This window comes from Nerophis lumbriciformis, linkage group LG18, assembly GCF_033978685.3.
Source record: "Nerophis lumbriciformis linkage group LG18, RoL_Nlum_v2.1, whole genome shotgun sequence".
NCBI lineage: Eukaryota > Metazoa > Chordata > Actinopteri > Syngnathiformes > Syngnathidae > Nerophis > Nerophis lumbriciformis.
Window position 1 is genome coordinate 12,274,191 of NC_084565.2, and position 24,536 is coordinate 12,298,726.

Consider the following 24,536-nt stretch of genomic DNA (forward strand, 5'->3'; position numbering starts at 1 on the left):
TCGAATTCGAATCGATTTTTTCCCACACCCCTAATTATTATTATTAGGGCCCGCATGGCCCATTGCATAAGGACTCCCACAGGGAGTCCTTATGCAATGGGACATAAGGACCTATTGAATTTGTAAGGTTTTATTAGGGCCCGCATGGCCCATTGCATAAGGACTCCCACAGGGAGTCCTTATGCAATGGGACATAAGGACCTATTGAATTTGTAAGGTTTTATTCTTTATTAGGGCCCGCATGGCCCATTGCATAAGGACTCCCACAGGGAGTCCTTATGCAATGGGACATAATTAGGGCCCGCATGGCCCATTGCATAAGGACTCCCACAGGGAGTCCTTATGCAATGGGACATAAGGACCTATTGAATTTGTAAGGTTTTATTCTTTATTAGGGCCCGCATGGCCCATTGCATAAGGACTCCCACAGGGAGTCCTTATGCAATGGGACATAAGGACCTATTGAATTTGTAAGGTTTTATTATTCTTTATTATTATTCTTCCGCCGCCTCTTTGAGCACTAATTTGACCCACTTAACATGCTTCAAAACTCACCAGATTTGACCCACACATCAGGACCTGCAAAAATGGTCTTTTAATAAAAAAACCGAACCGCAAAAATCAAAATTGCGCTCTAGCGCCTCCTAGGAAAAAATAAAAACTAGACTGCCTGTAACTCCCACTAGGAAGGTCGGAAAGACATGAAACAAAAACCTCTATGTAGGTCTGACTTAGACCTAGTTTTCATAATTGTATATCTTCGGGCAAAAATCAACAGGAAGTTGGCAATTCCCCCTTCAAGACAAAAAAGTACTAAAAACAGTCACTTTTACCTCTTTGAGCTGTAATTTGACCCCCTTAACATGCTTCAAAACTCACCAAACTGAACACACACATCAGGACTGGCTAAAACTGTGATCTAATGAAAGAACCTAACCCCAAATCTAAAAATTGTGCTCTAGCGCAATTTTTTAATTCTTCTTTCTTTTTTCTTCCGCCGCCTCTTTGAGCTGTAATTTGACCCACTTCAAACCCAAAAACTCAAAAATTGCGCTCTAGCGCTCCCTAGGAAGAAAGAAAAACTCAGCTGCCTGTAACTCCCACTAGAAAGGTCGGAGAGACATGAAACAAAAACCTTTATGTAGGTGTGACTTAGACCTAGATTTCATAATAGTATATTCTCGGGCAAAAATCAACAGGAAGTTGGCAATTCCCCCTTCAAGACAAAAAAGTACTAAAAACAGTAACTTTTGCCTCTTTGAGCTGTATTTTGACCCCCTTAACATGCTTCAAAACTCACCAAACTGAACGCACACATCAGGACTGGCAAACATTGCGATCTAAAAAAAAACCTAACCCCAAATCTCAAAATTGCGCTCTACTGCAATTTTTTAATAAAACTAAAAAAAAACTGCTCCTCGGAAGAAAAAAATGACAAAACTGCATGTAACTCCCACTGGGAAGGTCGGAGAGACATGAAACAAAAACATTTCATAAATTGACAACCCCCAGCAAAAATCAACAGGAAGTTTGCTATTCCCCCTTCAAAACAAATTTTTTGTAAAAACCGGTCACCTTCCTTCAAAAACTATCTCCTCTGAGCGCGTTTGTCGTTTCGCCTTCAAACTAACACAGGAGAGAGATTGAACCCTTGTGTATAAAAGTATAGAACAGCATTTTTCTAACTGCTCCGGTTTTGATTTTATGACCCTTCAAAGACCCGCTGCGCTGATGCTGCTGCGCTGCTGTTTTTTTAAGATGGCTGCTTAAAAGCAGGAAGCACCAACGTGCCCACACAATGCAGACAAGGTAGGTACACTAGACAAAAGTCTTGGGACACTTCAGACTAAAAGTAGACAAAAGTATTGGGACACTTATGACTATCACTGGACAAAAGTATTGGGACATTTAGGACTAGCACCTGCCAAATACGCGGGCCTGACCAACGCTGCTTGCAGCTTTAATTATTATTATTATTATTATTTAATTTTGTATATATTTATACTGTAGTAGTGTAGGCATTGGTGTTGTTAGGCCTATTTTAGGGGGGCTCAACCCCCCCTAAAATATTCTTAAGCCCCCCTAAATAATTTGGTGTTGTATTTATTTATTTTTTTATTTAACTTTTTTTACAAATACATGCCGACATATTATAAAGTGGCCCAAATATGAGTTTAAATAATCATATAACCTGTCATTATTCACTCAGTTTCCTCACTTCATAGCGTTAGGTAGAGAGCCCCTTTAGTGTGTCGGTATCCAATCCATTCCACTTGTTCATATAGAAAATGCCCACATCACTCAAACTCCAGTCCGCATTTTCTCTGCGACCTTGCCTGCGGTCCTTGGACTTGTTCATATAAAAAATGCCCACATCATTCGTAGAATCTATATCAAGTAATATACATAAAATAATGAAAAAAAAACCATTAAATATATTTGTTTTATTGTATTGTTACATTAATAGCTGGTGTATTATAGCTTGTTATTTCATAGGATTTTCAGAGGGAGGAAAAACCAAGACATTTAATATAAAATGTAAAATTAATAAATACATAAAAATAAAAATAAAAAAATGGTTAAAGCCATCGTCCCGGGGAGTATTTCATTTCGTCCCGTGCTTTAAAAAAAATAAAATAATAATAACAATGAATAATTTCTAAGTCTTTGTTAGCCGTTTGTGAAGTTTTGTGCTCGTGCGTAACATTCGCTCGCATCCTGTGCATCTCCTGGGGGCTAAGCCCCCCCCTGTCCTTAAAAGCTTGTGACGCCCCTGAGTGTAGGTGCGAGATTCTTGTTTTGTGTAAGAGATGTTTCTTATCACTGCAAAAAGTGAAATCTACGTAAGATGAAATATGTCAAATAAGGGTGATATTTGCTTATTTTCTGTCTGATAAGATAATTCTTCTCACTAAGCAGATTTTATGTTAGAGTGTTTTACTTGTTTTAAGTGTTTTGCTCCTAAATGATCTCGGTAAGATATTACAGCTTGTTGCTGAGATTTGATGACCTATATCAGGGGTCGGCAACCCGTGGCTCTAGAGCCGCATGCGGCTCTTTAGCGTCGCCCTAGTGGCTCTCTGGAGCTTTTTTAAAAATGTATGAAAAATGGAAAAAGAAAAGAAAAAAAATCTATTTTTTGTTTTAATACGGTTTCTGTAGGAGGACAAACATGACACAAACCTCCCTAATTGTTATAAAGCACACTGTTTATATTAAACATGCTTCACTGATTCGAGTATTTGGTGAGCGCCGTTTTGTCCTACTAATTTTGGCGGTCTTTGAACTCACCATAGTTTGTTTACATGTATAACTTTCTCCGACTTTCTAGGACGTGTTTTATGCCACTTCTTTTTCTGTCTCATTTTGTCCACAAAACCTTTAACGTTGTGCATGAAAGGTGAGTTTTGTTGATGTTAATGACTTGTGTGGAGTGCTAATCAGACATATTTGGTCACTGCATGACTGCAAGCTAATCGATGCTAACATGCTATTTAGGCTAGCTATATATACATATTGCATCATTATGCCTCATTTGTAGCTATATTCGAGGTCATTTAGTTTCCTTTAAGTCCTCTTGATTCAATTTATATCTCATGACACACTATCTGTATGTAATATGGCTTTTAATTTTTTGCGGCTCCAGACAGATTTGTTTTTGTATTTTTGGTCCAATATGGCTCTTTCAACATTTTGGGTTGCCGACCCCTGACCTATATTGAGTAAAACATGCTTGAAACTAGAATATCAAGTGTTGCAAAGCTGTGTCATCAACACTCACAAGTATAAAACTACTTTTTTAAAGTAATCATTTCTTATTTCAAGCATGAAAAAAAAAAAAAAATCATGACTTTGACACAATTGTGTCTCATAATTAAAACAGATGACAGCCATATGGATTTTGCTGTTTTATTTTCAATGAAACAATTAATATTTAAACATTTAACATTTGACATTTCTAACCATTTTGAACAGAAATAGTTCATGCACATTCAGGTAAATTCTTCAAAATTATAATTAAAAATGTTTTGGCCGGGGGCCGGGCTGTATATACAGGTAAAAGCCAGTAAATTAGAATATTTTGAAAAACTTGATTTATTTCAGTAATTGCATTCAAAAGGTGTAACTTGTACATTATATTTATTCATTGCACACAGACTGATGCATTCAAATGTTTATTTCATTTAATTTTGATGATTTGAAGTGGCAACAAATGAAAATCCAAAATTCCGTGTGTCACAAAATTAGAATATTACTTAAGGCTAATACAAAAAAGGGATTTTTAGAAATGTTGGCCAACTGAAAAGTATGAAAATGAAAAATATGAGCATGTACAATACTCAATACTTGGTTGGAGCTCCTTTTGCCTCAATTACTGCGTTAATGCGGCGTGGCATGGAGTCGATGAGTTTCTGGCACTGCTCAGGTGTTATGAGAGCCCAGGTTGCTCTGATAGTGGCCTTCAACTCTTCTGCGTTTTTGGGTCTGGCATTCTGCATCTTCCTTTTCAAAATACCCCACAGATTTATTATGGGGCTAAGGTCAGGGGAGTTGGCGGGCCAATTTAGAACAGAAATACCATGGTCCGTAAACCAGGCACAGGTAGATTTTGCGCTGTGTGCAGGCACCAAGTCCTGTTGGAACTTGAAATCTCCATCTCCATAGAGCAGGTCAGCAGCAGGAAGCATGAAGTGCTCTAAAACTTGCTGGTAGACGGCTGCGTTGACCCTGGATCTCAGGAAACAGAGTGGACCGACACCAGCAGATGACATGGCACCCCAAACCATCACTGATGGTGGAAACTTTACACTAGACTTCAGGCAACGTGGATCCTGTGCCTCTCCTGTCTTCCTCCAGACTCTGGACCTCGATTTCCAAAGGAAATGCAAAATTTGCATGGTTGGGTGATGGTTTGGGGTGCCATGTCATCTGCTGGTGTCGGTCCACTCTGTTTCCAGAGATCCAGGGTCAACGCAGCCGTCTACCAGCAAGTTTTAGAGCACTTCATGCTTCCTGCTGCTGACCTGCTCTATGGAGATGGAGATTTCAAGTTCCAACAGGACTTGGCGCCTGCACACAGCGCAAAATCTACCCGTGCCTGGTTTACGGACCATGGTATTTCTGTTCTAAATTGGCCCGCCAACTCCCCTGACCTTAGCCCCATAGAAAATCTGTGGGGTATTGTGAAAAGGAAGATGCAGAATGCCAGACCCAAAAACGCAGAAGAGTTGAAGGCCAATCAGAGCAACCTGGGCTCTCATAACACCTGAGCAGTGCCAGAAACTCATCGACTCCATGCCACGCCGCATTAACGCAGTAATTGACGCAAAAGGAGCTCCAACCAAGTATTGAGTATTGTACATGCTCATATTTTTCATTTTCATACTTTTCAGTTGGCCAACATTTCTAAAAATCCCTTTTTTGTATTAGCCTTAAGTAATATTCTAATTTTGTGACACACGGAATTTTGGATTTTCATTTGTTGCCACTTCAAATCATCAATATTAAATGAAATAAACATTTGAATGCATCAGTCTGTGTGCAATGAATAAATATAATGTACAAGTTACACCTTTTGAATGCAATTACTGAAATAAATCAAGTTTTTCAAAATATTCTAATTTACTGGCTTTTACCTGTATTCGCACTAATTGACTGAAAGAGCACGCACTTGGCGCGATGATGTCATGTTGTCGATGGAAAAATGCATTTTTAGACAATGTGATTTGCCTGAGTGGCTAGGAGACCCCGAGAGTAACAAGCGCTTGCCTTGTTGCCTTTCCATTAAGAACAATAAATTAGTTTTTAGTTAAAGTTTGCTGGTTTCAAGAAATGTAATGCCGAGCGCATATCATTATGTCAAGATAATGGCACTAGCATTTAAGAATATTTTTCAACATATTGAGCAAAAAGGTCTCTTTTTTTATTTTCCTACCAAGAAAAGTGCACTTGTTATTAGTGAGAATATACTTATTTTAAGCTATTTTTGGGTTCATTGAGGTTAGCTAATTTTACTTGTTTTGGAAAGTCTTGACAAGCCAAATTTTCTTGTTCTATTGGAAGATAATTTTGCTTAGTTCAAGTAAAATACCCCTCATTTTTGTGTTATTTTTTTCTTGTTTTTGAACACTAACTTTGCAGTGTACCTGCTGATGTTTTATGCTGGCATTTTAGATAATTATGTATGTTTCACCCTAAAAATCATGTACTTTACAAACCCCAAAAGCAGTGAAGTTGGCACGTTGTGTAAATGGTAAATAAAAACAGAATACAATGATTTACAAATCCTTTTCAACCTACGTTCAATTGAATAGACTGCAAAGACAAGATACTGGAAAAATGTCTTATTAATTGCAAATATTAGCTCATTTTGGAATTTGATGCCTGCAACGTGTTTAAAAAAAAGCTGGCACACGTGGCAAAAAAGACTGATAAAGTTGAGGAATGCTCATCAAAGACTTATTTGGAACATCCCACTGGTGAACAGGCTAATTGGGAACAGGTGGGTGCCATGATTGGGTATAAAAGCAGCTTCCATGAAATGCTCAGTCATTCACAAACAAGGACGGGGCGAGGGTCACCACTTTGTCAACAAGTACGTGAGAAAATTGTCGAACAGTTTAAGAACTTTTTTATTTTATTTTTTTTAATCAATCCAACAAAACAATACACAACAATTTCCATAATAATGCAATTCCGAAACCAAACCCGACCCAGCAACATTCAGAACTGCAATAAACAGAGCAATTGAGAGGAGACACAAACATGACACAAGACAATTGACACAATTGGTGTGGGTTCACAGTGTGGCACATATTTGTAACAGTGTTAAAGTTGTTTATACGGCCACCCTCAGTGTGACCTGTATGGCTGGTGATCAAGTATGCCTTGCATTCACTTAAGTGTGTGTAAAAGCCGCATATATTATGTGACAGTGCCGGCACGATGTTTGTATGAAAGAAAAGTGGACGTGACGACAGGCTGTAGAGGACGCTAAAGGCAGTGCCTTTAAGGCACGCCCCCAATATTATTGTCCGGGTGGAAATCGGTAGAAATTCGGGAGAATGGTTGCCCCGGGAGATTTTTGGGAGGGGCAATGAAATTCGGGAGGGTTGGCAAGTATGCCCTACGTCCGTGTTTTACCGGATATGTACCGCTCCGTACAGCGGCGTTTTAAAAAGTCATTAATTTTACTTTTTGAAACCGATACCCATAATTTCCGATATTACATTTTAAAGCATTTATCGGCCGATAATATGGATAATACTCATGACACATTACCTGTATGTAATATTGCACCTTATTGCTTTTTTTTATCCTGCACTACCATGAGCTAATGAAATGAAATTTGTCATGACTTGGTCCTGGGGTTTAGTTTTTCTCGAAGGCAACGGAAAGTTGGCTCAGGCGAGACGGGAATGCAGGTACATTTTTATTTAAACACTATAAATACAAAACAAGGAAGTAAACAAAAGGCACGCACAATGGCGGAGAACAAACTATGAAACCAAATACTTGCACAAAGGCAAAAACTATGAACAACAAAAAACACTAACTGTGGCAATAATAAACAAAACTTACTTGGCGTGGACAAAAAGGAGCAGCGTGAACGATGGACATGAAAAAAAGAGTCAGAAATGTGCAGAAGCATAAATGTGGAGATGTCACCAGAAAGACAAACTGAAAACACTGAACTTAAATACTACAGACATGATTAACGAAAACAGGTGCGTGACTCAAAACGTGAAACAGGTGCGTGACGTGACAGGTGAAAACTAATGGGTTGCTATGGTGATAAACAAGAGTGCACAATGAGTCCAAACGTGGAACAGGTGAAACTAATGGGTAATCATGGACACAAGACAAGGGAGTGAAAAGCCAGAAACTAAAGAGTCCAATAACTAAACAAAACATGACTAAGACAAAACATGATTACACAGACATGACAAAATTTCGCTCTTATCTGTTGGATTTCAGGCTGCAACGAGTAATCTATTAAATAGATTAATTCAATTAGAACAAAGCTTAAATATATATTTTGTTGCTTTGATTAATTGTTTAATGAGTGTAACTGATAACAATTGATCAAATCTCGGTCTTATAGGGTGCCCAGAACTTTAAATACGTGGATATATTTTCTGCATGGTCACTGCAATAGCGCACACACGAGAGAAGTTTTTATTTCAACAATTTCTCCTAAAATATGCATCGGTTACTAAATTAAATCAATACCTGCAGCCCTAATTTGATTTAATTTCGCATTGAACTAAGTGAGTATTTAAAATAGATTACGATTATTTTTTTAGAAACCGATTCATCTGTCTATCTGTGTTGGCCCTGCGATGAGGTGGCGACTTGTCCAGGGTGTACACCGCCTTCCGCCCGATTGTAGATGAGATAGGCTCCAGCGCCCCCCGCGACCCCGAAGGGAATAAGCGGTAGAAAATGGATGGATGGATGGATCTGTACTGTAAAGTTCAAATTTGAATGACAATAAAAAGGAAGTCTAATGTCTGATAGTTGTTTGTGTGCCATGTTGTTCCAGACCACAGCAAATGTTACCCGGCTTGCAAAGAGTGTAATAAATCCATTAGAAGAAAACAGCCTGCCGTTTCCTTAAACTTAGAGACAAACATCTCTACCTTTGGCCATTCAAAACCAGTAACTTCTCATCCTGTGAGAAGCCTCCATTTTACTAATGATTTCCAATGTTGCAAAAATGTGTAGAGTAAATACTACATTTCTGTCAACGAGGATTTGTCAGCCTTTGATAGTAGGCTAATATAGACACTTCCATCATGTGTTGCCTGCATTATAAGACTTGTATAAGGTTTTTAATTTTTTGCGGCTCCAGACAGATTTTTTTTTCGTTGGTATTTTTGGTCCAATATGTCTCTTTTAACATTTTGGGTTGCCGACCCCTGCCTTAATATAATACCTTCTCTGGTGCCGCCTGCAGGCTCTGATTGACAGTCCAGCGTCCCGATGGAAGTCCAGCTGTTGCTCTGTGGGAAAATGACCTTTTGCATAAGCATGTCAAAAAAAGCACAGGCTTGCTCCTCAGTGGCGATTCGGACGTCACTCTGACCCTCACACACCATTTAGGGTCATTGTTTTAATACCAAAGGTGACCAGTAGTTAATAGTGTGTATTAATATACAGTAGTCGGTACTATATGTATACAATATAGTGTGTATTAATATACAGTAGTCGGTACTATATGTATACAATATAGTGTGTATTAATCAGTGATGGCTGGTGAGGCACTGACTTCATCACAGTCAGATTTACAAACATATGAACCCTAAAGAGTATCTTATTCACCATTTGATTGGCAGCAGTTAACGGGTTATGTTTAAAAGTTCATACCAGCATTCTTCCCTGCTTGGCACTCAGCATCAAGGCTTGGAATTGGGGGTTAAATCACCAACAATTATTCCCGGGCGCGGCGCCGCTACTGCCCACTGCTCCCCTCACCTCCCAGGGGGTGAACAAGGGGATGGGTCAAATGCAGAGGACACATTTCATTACACCTAGTGTGTGTGTGACAATCATTGGTACTTTAACTTAACTTTAACTTTACACATACAAACTGTAGCACACAAAAAAGCACATTTAATTAAAAAAAACGTTATTATGGTCTTACCTTTACTTAGAAATGAAGTCCACAACTAAAGCCCTCACTTCAACTTTCCACGTGCAAGATTGAATCTATTTAAAAAAGTGTAACCGAGGGTTTATAAATGTCGCCTATACTGTATGAAACTACAAAATAACAAACACGGAGGCTCCAGTTTACACGAGGACCATTTTATTTACCTTCTTTCAAAAAAAACGTGACATCACTTCTGCTCTTAGCGCCTTCAAAATAAGAGCTCAAGGCATATACCAGGGATCCTTAACAGGCGGACCGCGGTCCATGTCCGGACCCAGCGACGTGTCCGTCCGGACCTAGCACGAATTATAGTTAAAAAAAAAAAAAAAAAAAAAAAATTTTTTTTTTTTTTTTTTTTTAAATTATTATAATTATAATTATTATAAAAAAATATAATAATTGGATTCATCTTTGAGTTATCGCTAGCGCAAGTCAACGTTCTTTGTTGTTTTTAGTCAAATATCTCCACGTTTCGTTTACACTTCTCCTTGTCTTACTCACTCCGTCTCTCTCTTTCTCTCTCTCTCCCTGTCTCTCTCTCTCTCTCTCTCTCTCTCTCTCAGAGAGAGAAAGAGAGAGAGAGACGGAGTAAGAGCGAGAGAACGCCACTCTGATTGGCTGATTCCGGGGTATGGGTTGTCATCTCTATCACAATGACGCGCTGATAGGCTGTTACCACCTGGGTCATACACATGTGTACAGTGCATGGAACCTTTCGCTGCAGGCACACAGTTGTCTCGTATCGCTACTTCGCTAACTGTTCACTCGTCAGTCACTGAATGTGAATCAAATCACAATGGCAAGCTCCAAGTTGGCTCAGGCTGGTAAAAGAAAGGTGGGCAGGGAAAACCGACGTTTCAAGGAAGAATGGACAGAGCAATATGTTTCATCCTACCTACTGCAAGTACCAGACCAATGTGTCTAATATGCAACAGTGCTGTTGCTCTGGTGAAAAGTGAAAATCTGAAACGTCACTATCTGAAAGAGCACCGCGAATTTGAAGAGACATTTCCTCATGATTCAGAGCTAAGAAAAAAAGAAATCACGAGGCTGAAAAAGTCATATGAAACATCAAGCAAGATTTTTGTTAAATCTATGACACAAAAACAAATAGCAACATGGGTTTTGGGTAAACACAAGAAGTCATTCTCTGATGCAGAAATAATTAAATAATGCTTGACTGAAGTGATGGGTGCCATGTTTGAAGGCAAAGAAAAGGAGGAAATGACAGCTAAAATAAATCAAATCCCACTCTCTGATGCCACAGCTACCAGACGTGCTGAAATACTGGCTGGTGATTTGTCCAAGCAGCTTTGTGATGATAAAAAAATCGCAGAGTGCATATCCCTAGCAGTGGATGAGTCCACTGACACCACTGACAATGCTCAGTTGTTGGTGTTTGTGAGGTATTATGATGAGGAAAAGGGGGAGTTTATTGAAGATGTTTTGAGCCTAGCAAACCTCAGTGGACAAACAAGGGGAGAATACATCTATAAAGCAATATCAGAAATGCTGAATGAAAAAGGGATAGATCTGAAGAAAGTTGTGTCCATTGCTACTGATGGAGCTCCAGCCATGTTGGGGAGAAAGAAGGGACTGGTTCCGCATCTGAGAGAACACCACCCTGGCCTGATATCTTATCACTGCATAATCCACCAGTCTGTCCTTTGTGCAAGTCTTGGAGAAGTGTACTCTGAAATCATGAGTACACTTCTCATGATTTCAGAGAAGTGTACTTAATGACACTGGCCTGGATTTATTCAGTGGCAATGATCATCAAATGTTTTGTGCCAAAGTTCAAAGTCTTGGTTTCAACCCCAAGAGCCCAATTCTCCCATTGAGCAGCTGTGTTTTACACAATGGGGATGTACTGTACCATAGTTATATTTGCACATGAATGAGATCTGCTGAGATCATTTGTTTACCAGGGATAGGAGGGTTGTGTTTAAAAGTATTTATTTTTTGTTAAAACTGAAAGTTTTATTTAAGTTCTTATTTATTTTTTTTCAAAGAAAATCTTTCATGTATTTTATTGGATATTTATTTTATTTTTGTTAATTTTAAGAAAATGTTAAACTACTACCTACCTCCTGCTACTATATAAGCTTGACCGATAATAAACGGACCCAGCCTGTTTCAAAAAAACATTTGTGGACCTTCAAGATTTGTACTTGAGGACCCCTGGCATATACTGTATAACAGCGCATAACAGGAACTTAACATCACAAAGAGGAAAGCCCATGAAAATAGGTTACAAAAGTTATTTAATAAGAAGCCGAAAAGTGCAAAAACAATAATGTTCGTGTTGGAGGATTTGTGAATTAGGTACACCTGCAGTCTGCAGGTGTACCTAATGTTGTGGCCCTGCAGTCATTCACAACTCCTCCAACACCAACATGATTGTTTTTGCACTTTTTGGCTTCTTATGAAATAACTTTTTTAAATAGATTAAATCTTGCACGTGGAAAGTTTAAGTGTGGGCTTTAGTTGATATAACACTCCCGTCAGGGGGTGCAAATTCTACGGCGGGGGTGCAGGAGGCGTTTTATGATCGCTCAGCACAAGAAATACGTTACACACATACAGTTGTTGACAAAATACACTGTACATTATATACCTCAGCTATCTAAACTATGGAAATGTATAATATAGTTCATATAGCAATACGGTCTCACTGCACAGCAGACCAGCAGTTAGCCGAGTCCGTCCATGTTGAGGCACTGAGTGACGTGCCTCGACTGGCTGCTGTTCACCGCACCGTCTCTTCTCAGTATTTGAACGGCAAATGTGAAAATTCAGCGATTTTGAATAAAAATAATCTAAAACTGGTGAAGTTAAATGGAAAATAATTTTATAGTATAATCACTGGATACATTTAACAATTTAATATATCTTTTTATCTTTTTACATTTTTTTTCTTTCCATGATGGCAGGTGAGGCCCCGCCTCACCTGCCTCTAGTGACTGCACGTCACTGATGTATACAATATAGTGTGTATTAATATACAGTTGTCAGTACTATATGTATACAATATAGTGTGTATTAATATACAGTAGTCAGTACTATATGTATACAATATAGTGTGTATTAATATACAGTAGTCAGTACTATATGTATACAATATAGTGTGTATTAATATACAGTAGTCAGTACTATATGTATACAACATAGTGTGTATTAATATACAGTAATCAGTACTATATGTATACAATATAGTGTGTATTAATATACAGTAGTCGGTACTATATGTATACAATATAGTGTGTATTAATATACAGTAGTCGGTACTATATGTATACAATATAGTGTGTATTAATATACAGTAGTCAGTACTATATGTATACAATATAGTGTGTATTAATATACAGTAGTCAGTACTATATGTATACAATATAGTGTGTATTCCACATTGGATGGAAAACTTGGAGTAAACCGTCCTGTCAAAACTATCAAAGTAAGGGACAAAAGTGCATTTGTGTTTATTTGTTACGCTTACTTTTGAAGAGCTTTACTGTAGATTCTCCAGTCGATTCTATCAGGAACTCACCGATATAGAATATTTGGCTTTTTTTTTCAGTCTCCAAGGAATGAATCCACGCTATTAAAAAAAGGACCGGGCTTGCATGATGGTCAGATAAAGGTGTAAGCGCAAAAACATGTCCCTCGGGGGCGACTTTTTATATTAACTTGAAGGTCACGCTGCATTTGTGTTAAAGTCAAGCAGAAGTCAAATTTGGACAGCTCACGCTTCGTCTGTGCCCCACCCCTCCACAAAGGAGAGGGGGGCAGAGCAGAAAAGAAACGGCAGATCAACTGGCCTAAAAGGGGGGTCTATTTAAAGGCTAGAGTATACAAATGAGTTTTAAGATGGGACTTCAATGCTTCTACTGAGGTAGCATCTATAACTGTTACCGGGAGGGCATATGATTTGTGACTTTTGTATTAAATACAAACCCCGTTTCCATATGAGTTGGGAAATTGTGTTAGATGTAAATATAAACGGAATACAATGATTTGCAAGTCTTTTTCAACCCATATTCAGTTGAATATGCTACAAAGACAACATATTTGATGTTCAAACTCATAAACATTTTTTTTTGGTGCAAATAATCATTAACTTTAGAATTTGATGCCAGCAACACGTGACAAAGAAGTTGGGAAAAGTGGCAATAAATACTGATAAAGTTGAGGAATGCTCATCAAACACTTATTTGGAACATCCCACAGGTGAACAGGCAAATTGGGAACAGGTGGGTGCCATGATTGGGTATAAAAGTAGATTCCATGAAATGCTCAGTCATTCACAAACAAGGATGGGGCGAGGGTCACCACTTTGTCAACAAATGCGTGAGCAAATTGTTGAACAGTTTAAGAAAACCTTTTCTCAAGCAGCTATTGCAAGGAATTTAGGGATTTCACCATCTACGGTCCGTAATATCATCAAAGGGTTCAGAGAATGTGGAGAAATCACTGCACGTAAGCAGCTAAGCCCGTGACCTTCGATCCCTCAGGCTGTACTGCATCAACAAGCGACATCAGTGTGTAAAGGATATCACCACATGGGCTCAGGAATACTTCAGAAACCCACTGTCAGTAACTACAGTTGGTCGCTACATCTGTAAGGGCAAGTTAAAACTCTCCTATGCAAGGCGAAAACCGTTTATCAACAACACCCAGAAACGCCGTCGGCTTCGCTGGGCCTGAGCTCATCTAAGATGGACTGATACAAAGTGGAAAAGTGTTCTGTGGTCTGACGAGTCCACATTTCAAATTGTTTTTGGAAACTGTGGACGTCGTGTCCTCCGGACCAAAGAGGAAAAGAACCATCCGGATTGTTATAGGCGCAAAGTGTAAAAGGCAGCATGTGTGATGGTATGGGGGTGTATTAGTGCCCAAGACATGGGTAACTTACACATCTGTGAAGGCGCCATTAATGCTGAAAGGTACATACAGGTTTTGGAGCAACATATGTTGCCATCCAAGCAACGTTACCATGGACGCCCCTGCTTATTTCAGCAAGACAGTGCCAAGCCACGTGTTACATCAACGTGGCTTCATAGTAAAAGAGTGCGGGTACTAGACTGGCCTGCCTGCAGTCCAGACCTGTCTCCCATTGAAAATGTGTGGCGCATTATGAAGCCTAAAATACCACAATAGAGACCCCCGGACTGTTGAACAACTTAAGCTGTACATCAAGCAAGAATGGGAAATAATTCCACCTGAGCAGCTTCAAAAATGTGTCTCCTCAGTTCCCAAACGTTTACTGAGTGTTGTTAAAAGAAAAGGTGATGTAACACAGTGGTGAACATGCCCTTTCCCAACTACTTTGGCACGTGTTGCAGCCATGAAATTCTAAGTTAATTATTATTTGAAAAAAAAAATAAAACATCAAATATCTTGTCTTTATAGTGCATTCAATTGAATATGGGTTGAAAATGATTTGCAAATCATTGTATACCGTTTATATTTACATCTAACACAATTTCCCAACTCATATGGAAACGGGGTTTGTAAAACAGACCAAGCTCGCCACATAATTAATTACAACAAGATTGATTATTCAAAAATTAATTTCAAGATTGAAAGTTGTCATCAATCCCACGTGGGTGCTCGGCATGCACCCACGGTACCGGCGCCAATGCACTGAATACAAATTGAGCTGCAGAAAAAAGAGCTGCTTGTCCATTTAACGTGTGATGTTGTCACCGTGTGTGACAAATATGTACAGTCCAAATAAAGGATGGAATTTCCACTTGAGATTCGGAGGCTCTCCTCCATTAGAGCAGATTTGTAATCCGACATTTGCAGCGAAGGCTACGGCGCTCGCAGTGACTAACGTTTCAGTTCGGGGGCTCAGCACAGGAAATTGAACATTTTTGTCTGAGGCTCCTGACCCCGAGAGGACACAATCTCACAATTCACATGTTTGGTTTTCCTCCGCAGCCGAGTCGTACTCCGTGGCGACCATCGACGGTACCATTAGCCCGGTGGCCCGCCAGCCCTCCGGCAGCTCCAGCCCCAGCTCGGGAGGATCACGGCGCCCCGTCAGCACCTTGAAGAAGTGGCTCACCAGTCCGGTCCGCAAGCTCAGCTCTGACGCCAGAGGAGAAGCGGGGCGGGCGCCTTCGCTCCTTTCCCACAGCCGAGCGCGCTCTTTGGACGTGCGTGACGACGACTACACCGCCCCACCCTCGGCAGATATGGTGAGTTTATTTCAGCGAACACCGGTTCTTCACTCAAATAAAACATTGTGTTCTTCCCGTACAGGTGTGTCCAGGAGCTTCGTCTTCTTGTCAGCGTCACCTTTCGGACCTTCTGCAAGGCGGCGATGCATTTAATCTTGTAAGGGAAAACACATTTAATTCACACAAACATACCATGCATACTGTCAAAAAAGTGACAATTGATAAGATTTTTCCAGTTCCAATTCCACTTTTGATTCTGCTTAGCGATTCAATTCCTTAAACCTGCGTTTTTCAACCACTGTGAAAAAAAGCTTGGCAGAGTAACCGTGTAATACTCTTCCATATCAGTAGGTGGCAGCCGGTAGCTAATTGCTTTGTAGATGTCGGGAACAGCGGGAGGCAGCGTGCAGGTAAAAAGGTGTCTAATTCTTAAACCAAAAATAAACAAAAGGTGAGTGCCCCTAAGAAAAGACATTGAAGCTTAGGGAAGGCAATTGTTGCGTTTTGGACCAGTTGTTCCTCCCAGGGAATTCAAGTCACAAGTCGCTCCCAAGCTCTTTACGACACTTAAAGCTGAGTTGAAAAACCACCAGAGACAGAATAGGTATTTTGTAATATATTTGCAAAGCTTTGCAGATATACTTTCACAGTATATCTGCTACGCCGGATAGTCGAACCTCGGATTCAGGAGGAACAGTGTGGTTTTCGTCCTGGTCGTGGAACTGTGGACCAGCTCTATACTCTCGGCAGGGTCCTTGAGGGTGCATGGGAGTTTGCCCAACCAGTCTACATGTGTTTTGTGGACTTGGAGAAGGCATTCGACCGTGTCCCTCGGGAAGTCCTGTGTGGAGTGCTCAGAGAGTATGGGGTATCGGACTGTCTGATTTTGGCGGTCCGCTCCCTGTATGATCAGTGTCAGAGCTTGGTCCGCATTGCCGGCAGTAAGTCGGACACGTTTCCAGTGAGGGTTGGACTCCGCCAAGGCTGCCCTTTGTCTCCGATTCTGTTCATAACTTTTATGGACAGAATTTCTAGGCGCAGTCAAGGCGTTGAGGGGATCTGGTTTGGTGGCTGCAGGATTAGGTCTCTGCTGTTTGCAGATGATGTGGTCCTGATGGCTTCATCTGGCCAGGATCTTCAGCTCTCGCTGGATCGGTTCGCAGCCGAGTGTGAAGCGACTGGGATGAGAATCAGCACCTCCAAGTCCGAGTCCATGGTTCTCGCCCGGAAAAGGGTGGAATGCCATCTTCGGGTTGGGGAGGAGACCCTGCCCCAAGTGGAGGAGTTCAAGTACCTCGGAGTCTTGTTCACGAGTGGAGGAAGAGTGGATTGTGAGATCGTCAGGCGGATCGGTGCGGCATCTTCAGTAATGCGGACGCTGTATCGATCCGTTGTGGTGAAGAAGGAGCTGAGCCGGAAGGTAAAGCTCTCAATTTACCGGTCGATCTACGTTCCCATCCTCACCTATGGTCATGAGCTTTGGGTTATGACCGAAAGGACAAGATCACGGGTACAAGCGGCCGAAATGAGTTTCCTCCGCCGGGTGGCAGGGCTCTCCCTTAGAGATAGGGTGAGAAGCTCTGTCATCCGGGGGGAGCTCAAAGTAAAGCCGCTGCTCCTCCACATCGAGAGGAGCCAGATGAGGTGGTTCGGGCATCTGGTCAGGATGCCACCCGATCGCCTCCCTCGGGAGGTGTTTAGGGCACGTCCGACCGGTAGGAGGCCATGGGGAAGACCCAGGACACATTGGGAAGACTATGTCTCCCGGCTGGCCTGGGAACGCCTCGGGAGGAGCTGGACGAAGTGGCTGGGGGAGAGGGAAGTCTGGGCTTCCCTGCTTAGGCTGCTGCCCCCGCGACCCGACCTCGGATAAGCGGAAGAAGATGGATGGATGGATGGAGAAACAGCATAGAACATTCGGATCACCCCGCTAAAATGGTCTGTCCTCCCAACCCCAAAACCCTCTCTCCTCTCCCCTCTCCCTAGTCAAAACACATGCACATCGTCTCCCTAGTCAAAACACATTCCAAAGAATTCAAGGTTAACACACACAGTTTACTTGCAGAGAAAAAGAAAGAAAATAAAATGGAAAACACAAGCTGTTTTCAAATATGACTATGAAAGAAAATAAGTAACACTAAAATTCGGATATATGTAAATATCTGCCTCCGACACTATGCAGAACGAAACTAAAACTGAACTGGCTGCGAATAAAACAAAAGCAGAATGCTGGACGACAGTAAAAACTTACTGCGGAGCAAAGACGGCGTCCACAATGTACATCCGAACATGACATGACAATCAACAATGTCCCCACGAAGAAGGATAAAAACCACTGAAATAGTCTTGATTGCTAAAACAAAGTAGATGCATGGAAGACATGAAACTGCTACAGGAAAATACAAAAAAAAGAGAAAAAGCCACCAAAATAGGAGCGCAAGACAAGAACTAAAACACTACACACAAGAAAACAGCATAAAACTCTAAATAAGTCAGGGTGTGATGTGACAGGTGGTGACAGTACACCTACTTTGAGACAAGAGCTATAGTGATGCATGCTTGGTTATGCTTTAAATTCATATCCAACAATTGCGAGAACGACTTTTTACTGTCAATATCGACTACTGAGTTTAATTTTTTTAAAGGGGAACATTATCACCAGACCTATGTAAGCGTCAATATATACTTTGATGTTGCAGAAAAAAGACCATATATTTTTTTAACCGATTTCCGAACTCTAAATGGGTGAATTTTGGCCAATTAAACGCCTTTCTATTATTCGCTCTCGGAGCGATGACGTCACGTTGTGACGTCACATCGGGAAGCAATCCAGTACCTTGGAGACATCATGCCTCGTCGGTGTGTTGTCGGAGGGTGTAACAACACGAACAGGGACGGATTCAAGTTGCACCAGTGGCCCAAAGATGCCAAAGTGGCAAGAAATTGGACGAAATGTGTTCAAAATACGAGGGTGTGGGGAAAGCCGACGAAAATGGTCAGTCGTTTGTTCCGCACACTTTACCGACGAAAGCTATGCTACGCCAGAGATGGCAAGAATGTGTGGATATCCTGCGACACTCAAAGCAGATGCATTTCCAACGATAAAGTCAAAGAAATCTGCCGCCAGACCCCCATTGAATCTGCCGGAGTGTGTGAGCAATTCAGGGACAAAGGGCCTCGGTAGCACGGCAAGCAATGGCGGCAGTTTGTTCCCGCAGACGAGCGAGCTAAACCCCCTGGATGTCTTGGCTCACACCGTCCCTTAAGCCACCGAAGATGATCAAGAGAAGAATATCAACCCTAGCTTCCCTGGCCTGCTGACATCAACTCCAAAACTGGACAGATCAGCTTTCAGGAAAAGAGAGCGGATGAGGGTATGTCTACAGAATATATTAATTGATGAAAACTTTATTCATTACTCGCGGTTTTACGTAAATTATTATACATAAACTGTGTTTACCAATAATTTAGCTTAAAAACATTACAACACTTAAAAACAAACACATACCAATCGTTGGTTAGAAGGCGATCGCCGAATTCGTCCTCGCTTTCTCCCGTGTCGCTGGCTGTCGTGTCGTTTTTGTCGGTTTCGCTTGCATACGGTTCAAACCGATATGGCTCAATAGCTTCAGTTTCTTCTTCAATTTGGTTTTCGCTACCTGCCTCCACACTACAACCATCCATTTCAATACATGCGTAATCTGTTGAATCCGAGTCTGAATCCGAGCTAATGTCGCTATAGCTTGCTGTTCTATGCGCCATGTTTGTTTGTGTTGGCTTCACTATGTGACGTCACAGGAAAATGGACGGGTGTATATAACGATGGTTAAAATCAGGCACTTTGAAGCTTTTTTTAGGGATATTGCGTGATGGGTAAAATTTTGAAAAAAACTTCGAAAAATAAAATAAGCCACTGGGAACTGATTTTTAATGGTTTGAACCCTTCTGAAATTGTGATAATGTTCCCCTTTAATGATTTCTGCTGGTGGTGTGCCTCTAGATTTTTTCAATGGAAAAAAATGTGCAACGGCTCAAAAAAGGTTAAAAAACGGTGCGATAGATAACTAAAACGTGTCACTTTCCATGTCTCTGGATATTTAAAAAAAAAAAAATAGAAGGGGACGGCGCCAAAATTGTTATGATGACACTGACCCATACTTGCCAACCTTGAGACTTACAATTTCGGGAGGTGGGGGGTGGGTGCGGGGGGCGTGGTTGGGGCAGGGGCGTGGTTGGGGGCGTGGTTAAGAGGGGAGGAGTATATTTACAGCTAGAATTCACCAAGTCAAGTATTTCATACATATATATATATATATATATATATATATATATATATATATATATATATATATCCCCGCGACCCCGAAGGGAATAAGCAGTAGTAAATGGATGGATGGATGGATGGATGTATATATATATATATATATATATATATATATATATATATATATATATACACAGGTAAAAGCCAGTAAATTAGAATATTTTGAAAAACTTGATTTATTTCAGTAATTGCATTCAAAAGGTGTAACTTGTACATTATATTTATTCATTGCACACAGACTGATGCATTCAAATGTTTATTTCATTTAATTTTGATGATTTGAAGTGGCAACAAATGAAAATCCAAAATTCCGTGTGTCACAAAATTAGAATATTACTTAAGGCTAATACAAAAAAGGGATTTTTAGAAATGTTGGCCAACTGAAAAGTATGAAAATGAAAAATATGAGCATGTGCAATACTCAATACTTGGTTGGAGCTCCTTTTGCCTCAATTACTGCGTTAATGCGGCGTGGCATGGAGTCGATGAGTTTCTGGCACTGCTCAGGTGTTATGAGAGCCCAGGTTGCTCTGATAGTGGCCTTCAACTCTTCTGCGTTTTTGGGTCTGGCATTCTGCATCTTCCTTTTCACAATACCCCACAGATTTTCTATGGGGCTAAGGTCAGGGGAGTTGGCGGGCCAATTTAGAACAGAAATACCATGGTCCGTAAACCAGGCACGGGTAGATTTTGCGCTGTGTGCAGGCGCCAAGTCCTGTTGGAACTTGAAATCTCCATCTCCATAGAGCAGGTCAGCAGCAGGAAGCATGAAGTGCTCTAAAACTTGCTGGTAGACGGCTGCGTTGACCCTGGATCTCAGGAAACAGAGTGGACCGACACCAGCAGATGACATGGCACCCCAAACCATCACCCAACCATGCAAATTTTGCATTTCCTTTGGAAATCGAGGTCCCAGAGTCTGGAGGAAGACAGGAGAGGCACAGGATCCACGTTGCCTGAAGTCTAGTGTAAAGTTTCCACCATCAGTGATGGTTTGGGGTGCCATGTCATCTGCTGGTGTCGGTCCACTCTGTTTCCTGAGATCCAGGGTCAACGCAGCCGTCTACCAGCAAGTTTTAGAGCACTTCATGCTTCCTGCTGCTGACCTGCTCTATGGAGATGGAGATTTCAAGTTCCAACAGGACTTGGCGCCTGCACACAGCGCAAAATCTACCCGTGCCTGGTTTACGGACCATGGTATTTCTGTTCTAAATTGGCCCGCCAACTCCCCTGACCTTAGCCCCATAGAAAATCTGTGGGGTATTGTGAAAAGGAAGATGCAGAATGCCAGACCCAAAAACGCAGAAGAGTTGAAGGCCACTATCAGAGCAACCTGGGCTCTCATAACACCTGAGCAGTGCCAGAAACTCATCGACTCCATGCCACGCCGCATTAACGCAGTAATTGAGGCAAAAGGAGCTCCAACCAAGTATTGAGTATTGCACATGCTCATATTTTTCATTTTCATACTTTTCAGTTGGCCAACATTTCTAAAAATCCCTTTTTTGTATTAGCCTTAAGTAATATTCTAATTTTGTGACACACGGAATTTTGGATTTTCATTTGTTGCCACTTCAAATCATCAAAATTAAATGAAATAAACATTTGAATGCATCAGTCTGTGTGCAATGAATACATATAATGTACAAGTTACACCTTTTGAATGCAATTACTGAAATAAATCAAGTTTTTCAAAATATTCTAATTTACTGGCTTTTACCTGTATATATATAAGAAATAATGGACTTTCAGTGAATTCTAGTTATATATATATATATATATATATATATATATATATATATATATATATATATATATATATATATAAATAAAAGAAATACTTGAATTTCAGTGTTCATTTATTTACACGTATACACACACATAACACTCATCTACTCATTGTTGAGTTAAGGGTTGAATTGTCCATCCTTGTTCTATTCTCTGTCACTATCTTTCTAACCATGCTGAACACCCTCTCTGATGATGCATTGCTGTGTGGCACGCACAAAAGTGCTTTCATCAAATGCACTAGATGGCAGTATTGTCCTGTTTAAGAGTGTCACAACATTGCTGTTTACGGCAGACAAACTGCTTTACTGTAGACGTTCTTTATATTGTGGGAAAGCGGACTCAGGTCCGCATGGAGCTGGAGGGGGCGTGGCCTCCAGCTCCGCCTGAATTTCGGGAGATTTTCGGGAGAAAATTTGTCCCGGGAGGTTTTCGGGAGAGGCGCTGAATTTCGGGAGTCTCCCGGAAAATCCGGGAGGGTTGGCAAGTATGCACTGACCCCATTCCTTGTCTTCTTCTTCTTCTGTTGTTCCGGATCACTCACCAAAGAGGATGCTAACAGTGCTATTGCGACATCCAGTGGATTTATTTAGAACAGCAGTTTCTTCCATGAAAAATTGCAGCTCATTTTTCATACTTTGCAAACTTATCTTGCAGAATCAAAACTGTTCGTGGGCCTAATCCGGCTTGACACCCCTGTACTAAATACTTTGTGGGATTATTCTAAAAATGCGAAACCGTTTTCCATGAAATTCTGTAGAACGGTGCTGCACGGACCAAAGAAATGTCACATTTGCGAGCTCAAAGTGCTTAGTTATTCAGCCATCATGTCTTGATGATGATTTATGGAAACCCACACAGGAATTACACACACACACGGGGATAGACCTCATATTTTGCTCATAATGTGCCTGCCGCTATCTGTGCCAAATACTTGCATGTTTCACCTGTGTCTGGAAACCCTAAACTCTACTTGCTTTACGGGGAGTCCCATCAATCCTGCGGCTTTTCTGCACAGCATCTGGATGTAATCAAGCAGAGTCGGAAGTCCGACGTTAGAAGAGGAGGCCTGGAGGCAAAGTTGAGGAGCTGGCAGAGGGATGTTGGACGGCATTCGTGCTTAAAAAAAAAAATAGAGTCGGGGTTAAGATTCAGGGTGAACTAATGGGAATAACAAAAGGATTAAGGATTCATGCTATTGATTGTTTAGAGCACATGTGTCAAACTCAAGGCCCCAGGGCCCAGATCCGGTCCGACACGTCATTTAATGTGGCCTTCGAACGTCTGGGAATAATGTGCACACTTCATCTTTCTTACTAAATCCATTTGGACAGAAAAAAATGTACATGAAATATCATATGTTTTAAACTTTTGACATATATACAAATATTCAATTGTTATTGGTGTGACTCTTTGGGCACCTCGCCATTCCATTCCGATTCTTGGGGTGAGGATTTAAAGTTAAAGTACCAATGATTGTCACGCACACACTAGGTGTGGTGAAATTAACCTCTGCATTTGACCCCATCCCCTTGTTCACCCCCCTGGGAGGTGAGGGGAGCAGTGAGCAGCAGCGGCGGCCGCGCTCGGGAATCATTTTGGTGATTTAACCCCCAATTCCAACTCTTGATGCTGAGTGCCAAGCAGGGAGGTAATGGGTTCCATTTTTATAGTCTTTGGTATGACTCGGCCGGGGTTTGAACTCACGACCTACCCATCTCAGGGCGGACACTCTAACCACTAGGCCACTGATTCATAATCGATACTCGATTCAACACAGTTCTCGATTCACACTGATTTTTGCAATGTATTATTTGGTATAATAATAACACCTTAAAAAAGCAGCTTACAGGTTACAAAACCTTTTTTTGTTTTTATTAATTCGTCCAAAAAAACAAAAACTAATTATTTTTGAAAATTACTAAAAAAATCGGGATTCGAATGTGAAAAAAACAAACATTTTTTTGCACCCCTAATTATAATATACCGTATGATAGTTTGTAAAAATAACAATAAATACTTAAATATCTGCTTGTCACCTTGACTTATGATTTCAAAGCAAGTTATCCATCAATTTGTACGTACAAAAATCAAATAACCAAATGCGTAGGCAATAATGTAAATATAATATAAAAAATAAATAATTTCACTCGAGACTTTTTATACTGAACAAAAATATAAACTCAACACTTTTTTGTTATTGCTCCCATTTTCCATGAGTTTAACTCAAAGATCTAAAACATTTACTGTATACTCAAATATTGCTCACAAATTTGTCTAAATCTGTGTTAGTGAGCATTTCTTCTTCACCAATATAATCCCTCCCACCTCACAGATGTGGCATATCAAGATGCTGATTAAATAGCATGATTGTTGCACAGGTGTGCCTTAGGCTGCCCACAATAAAAGGCCACTCTGAAATGTGCAGTTTTGCTTTATTGGAGGTCGGGGGGGGGGGGGGGGGGGGTTGTTATCATCAGTCATCAACAATTGAGAACAGAGAAATGGATATTGAAACAGTGTAGGTCTGACTTGGAGAGAGAGAGAGAGAGAGAGAGAGAGAGAGAGAGAGAGAGAGAGAGAG

At 40.8% G+C, this 24,536-nt stretch overlaps 1 protein-coding gene across 2 annotated transcripts in view; it reads left to right on the forward strand.

Moving 5' to 3' along the window:
- The window catches only part of arhgef25b (Rho guanine nucleotide exchange factor (GEF) 25b), a 90,585-nt gene that overhangs the window by 22,149 nt on the left and 43,900 nt on the right, over positions 1–24,536 (forward strand). For both annotated transcript variants that reach the window (XM_061977653.2, XM_061977652.2), the window contains 2 exons: positions 15,599–15,858; positions 15,923–15,997. In XM_061977653.2, coding sequence (XP_061833637.2) covers positions 15,599–15,858; positions 15,923–15,997 — 335 coding nt within the window. The remainder of the gene's footprint in view (positions 1–15,598; positions 15,859–15,922; positions 15,998–24,536) is intronic.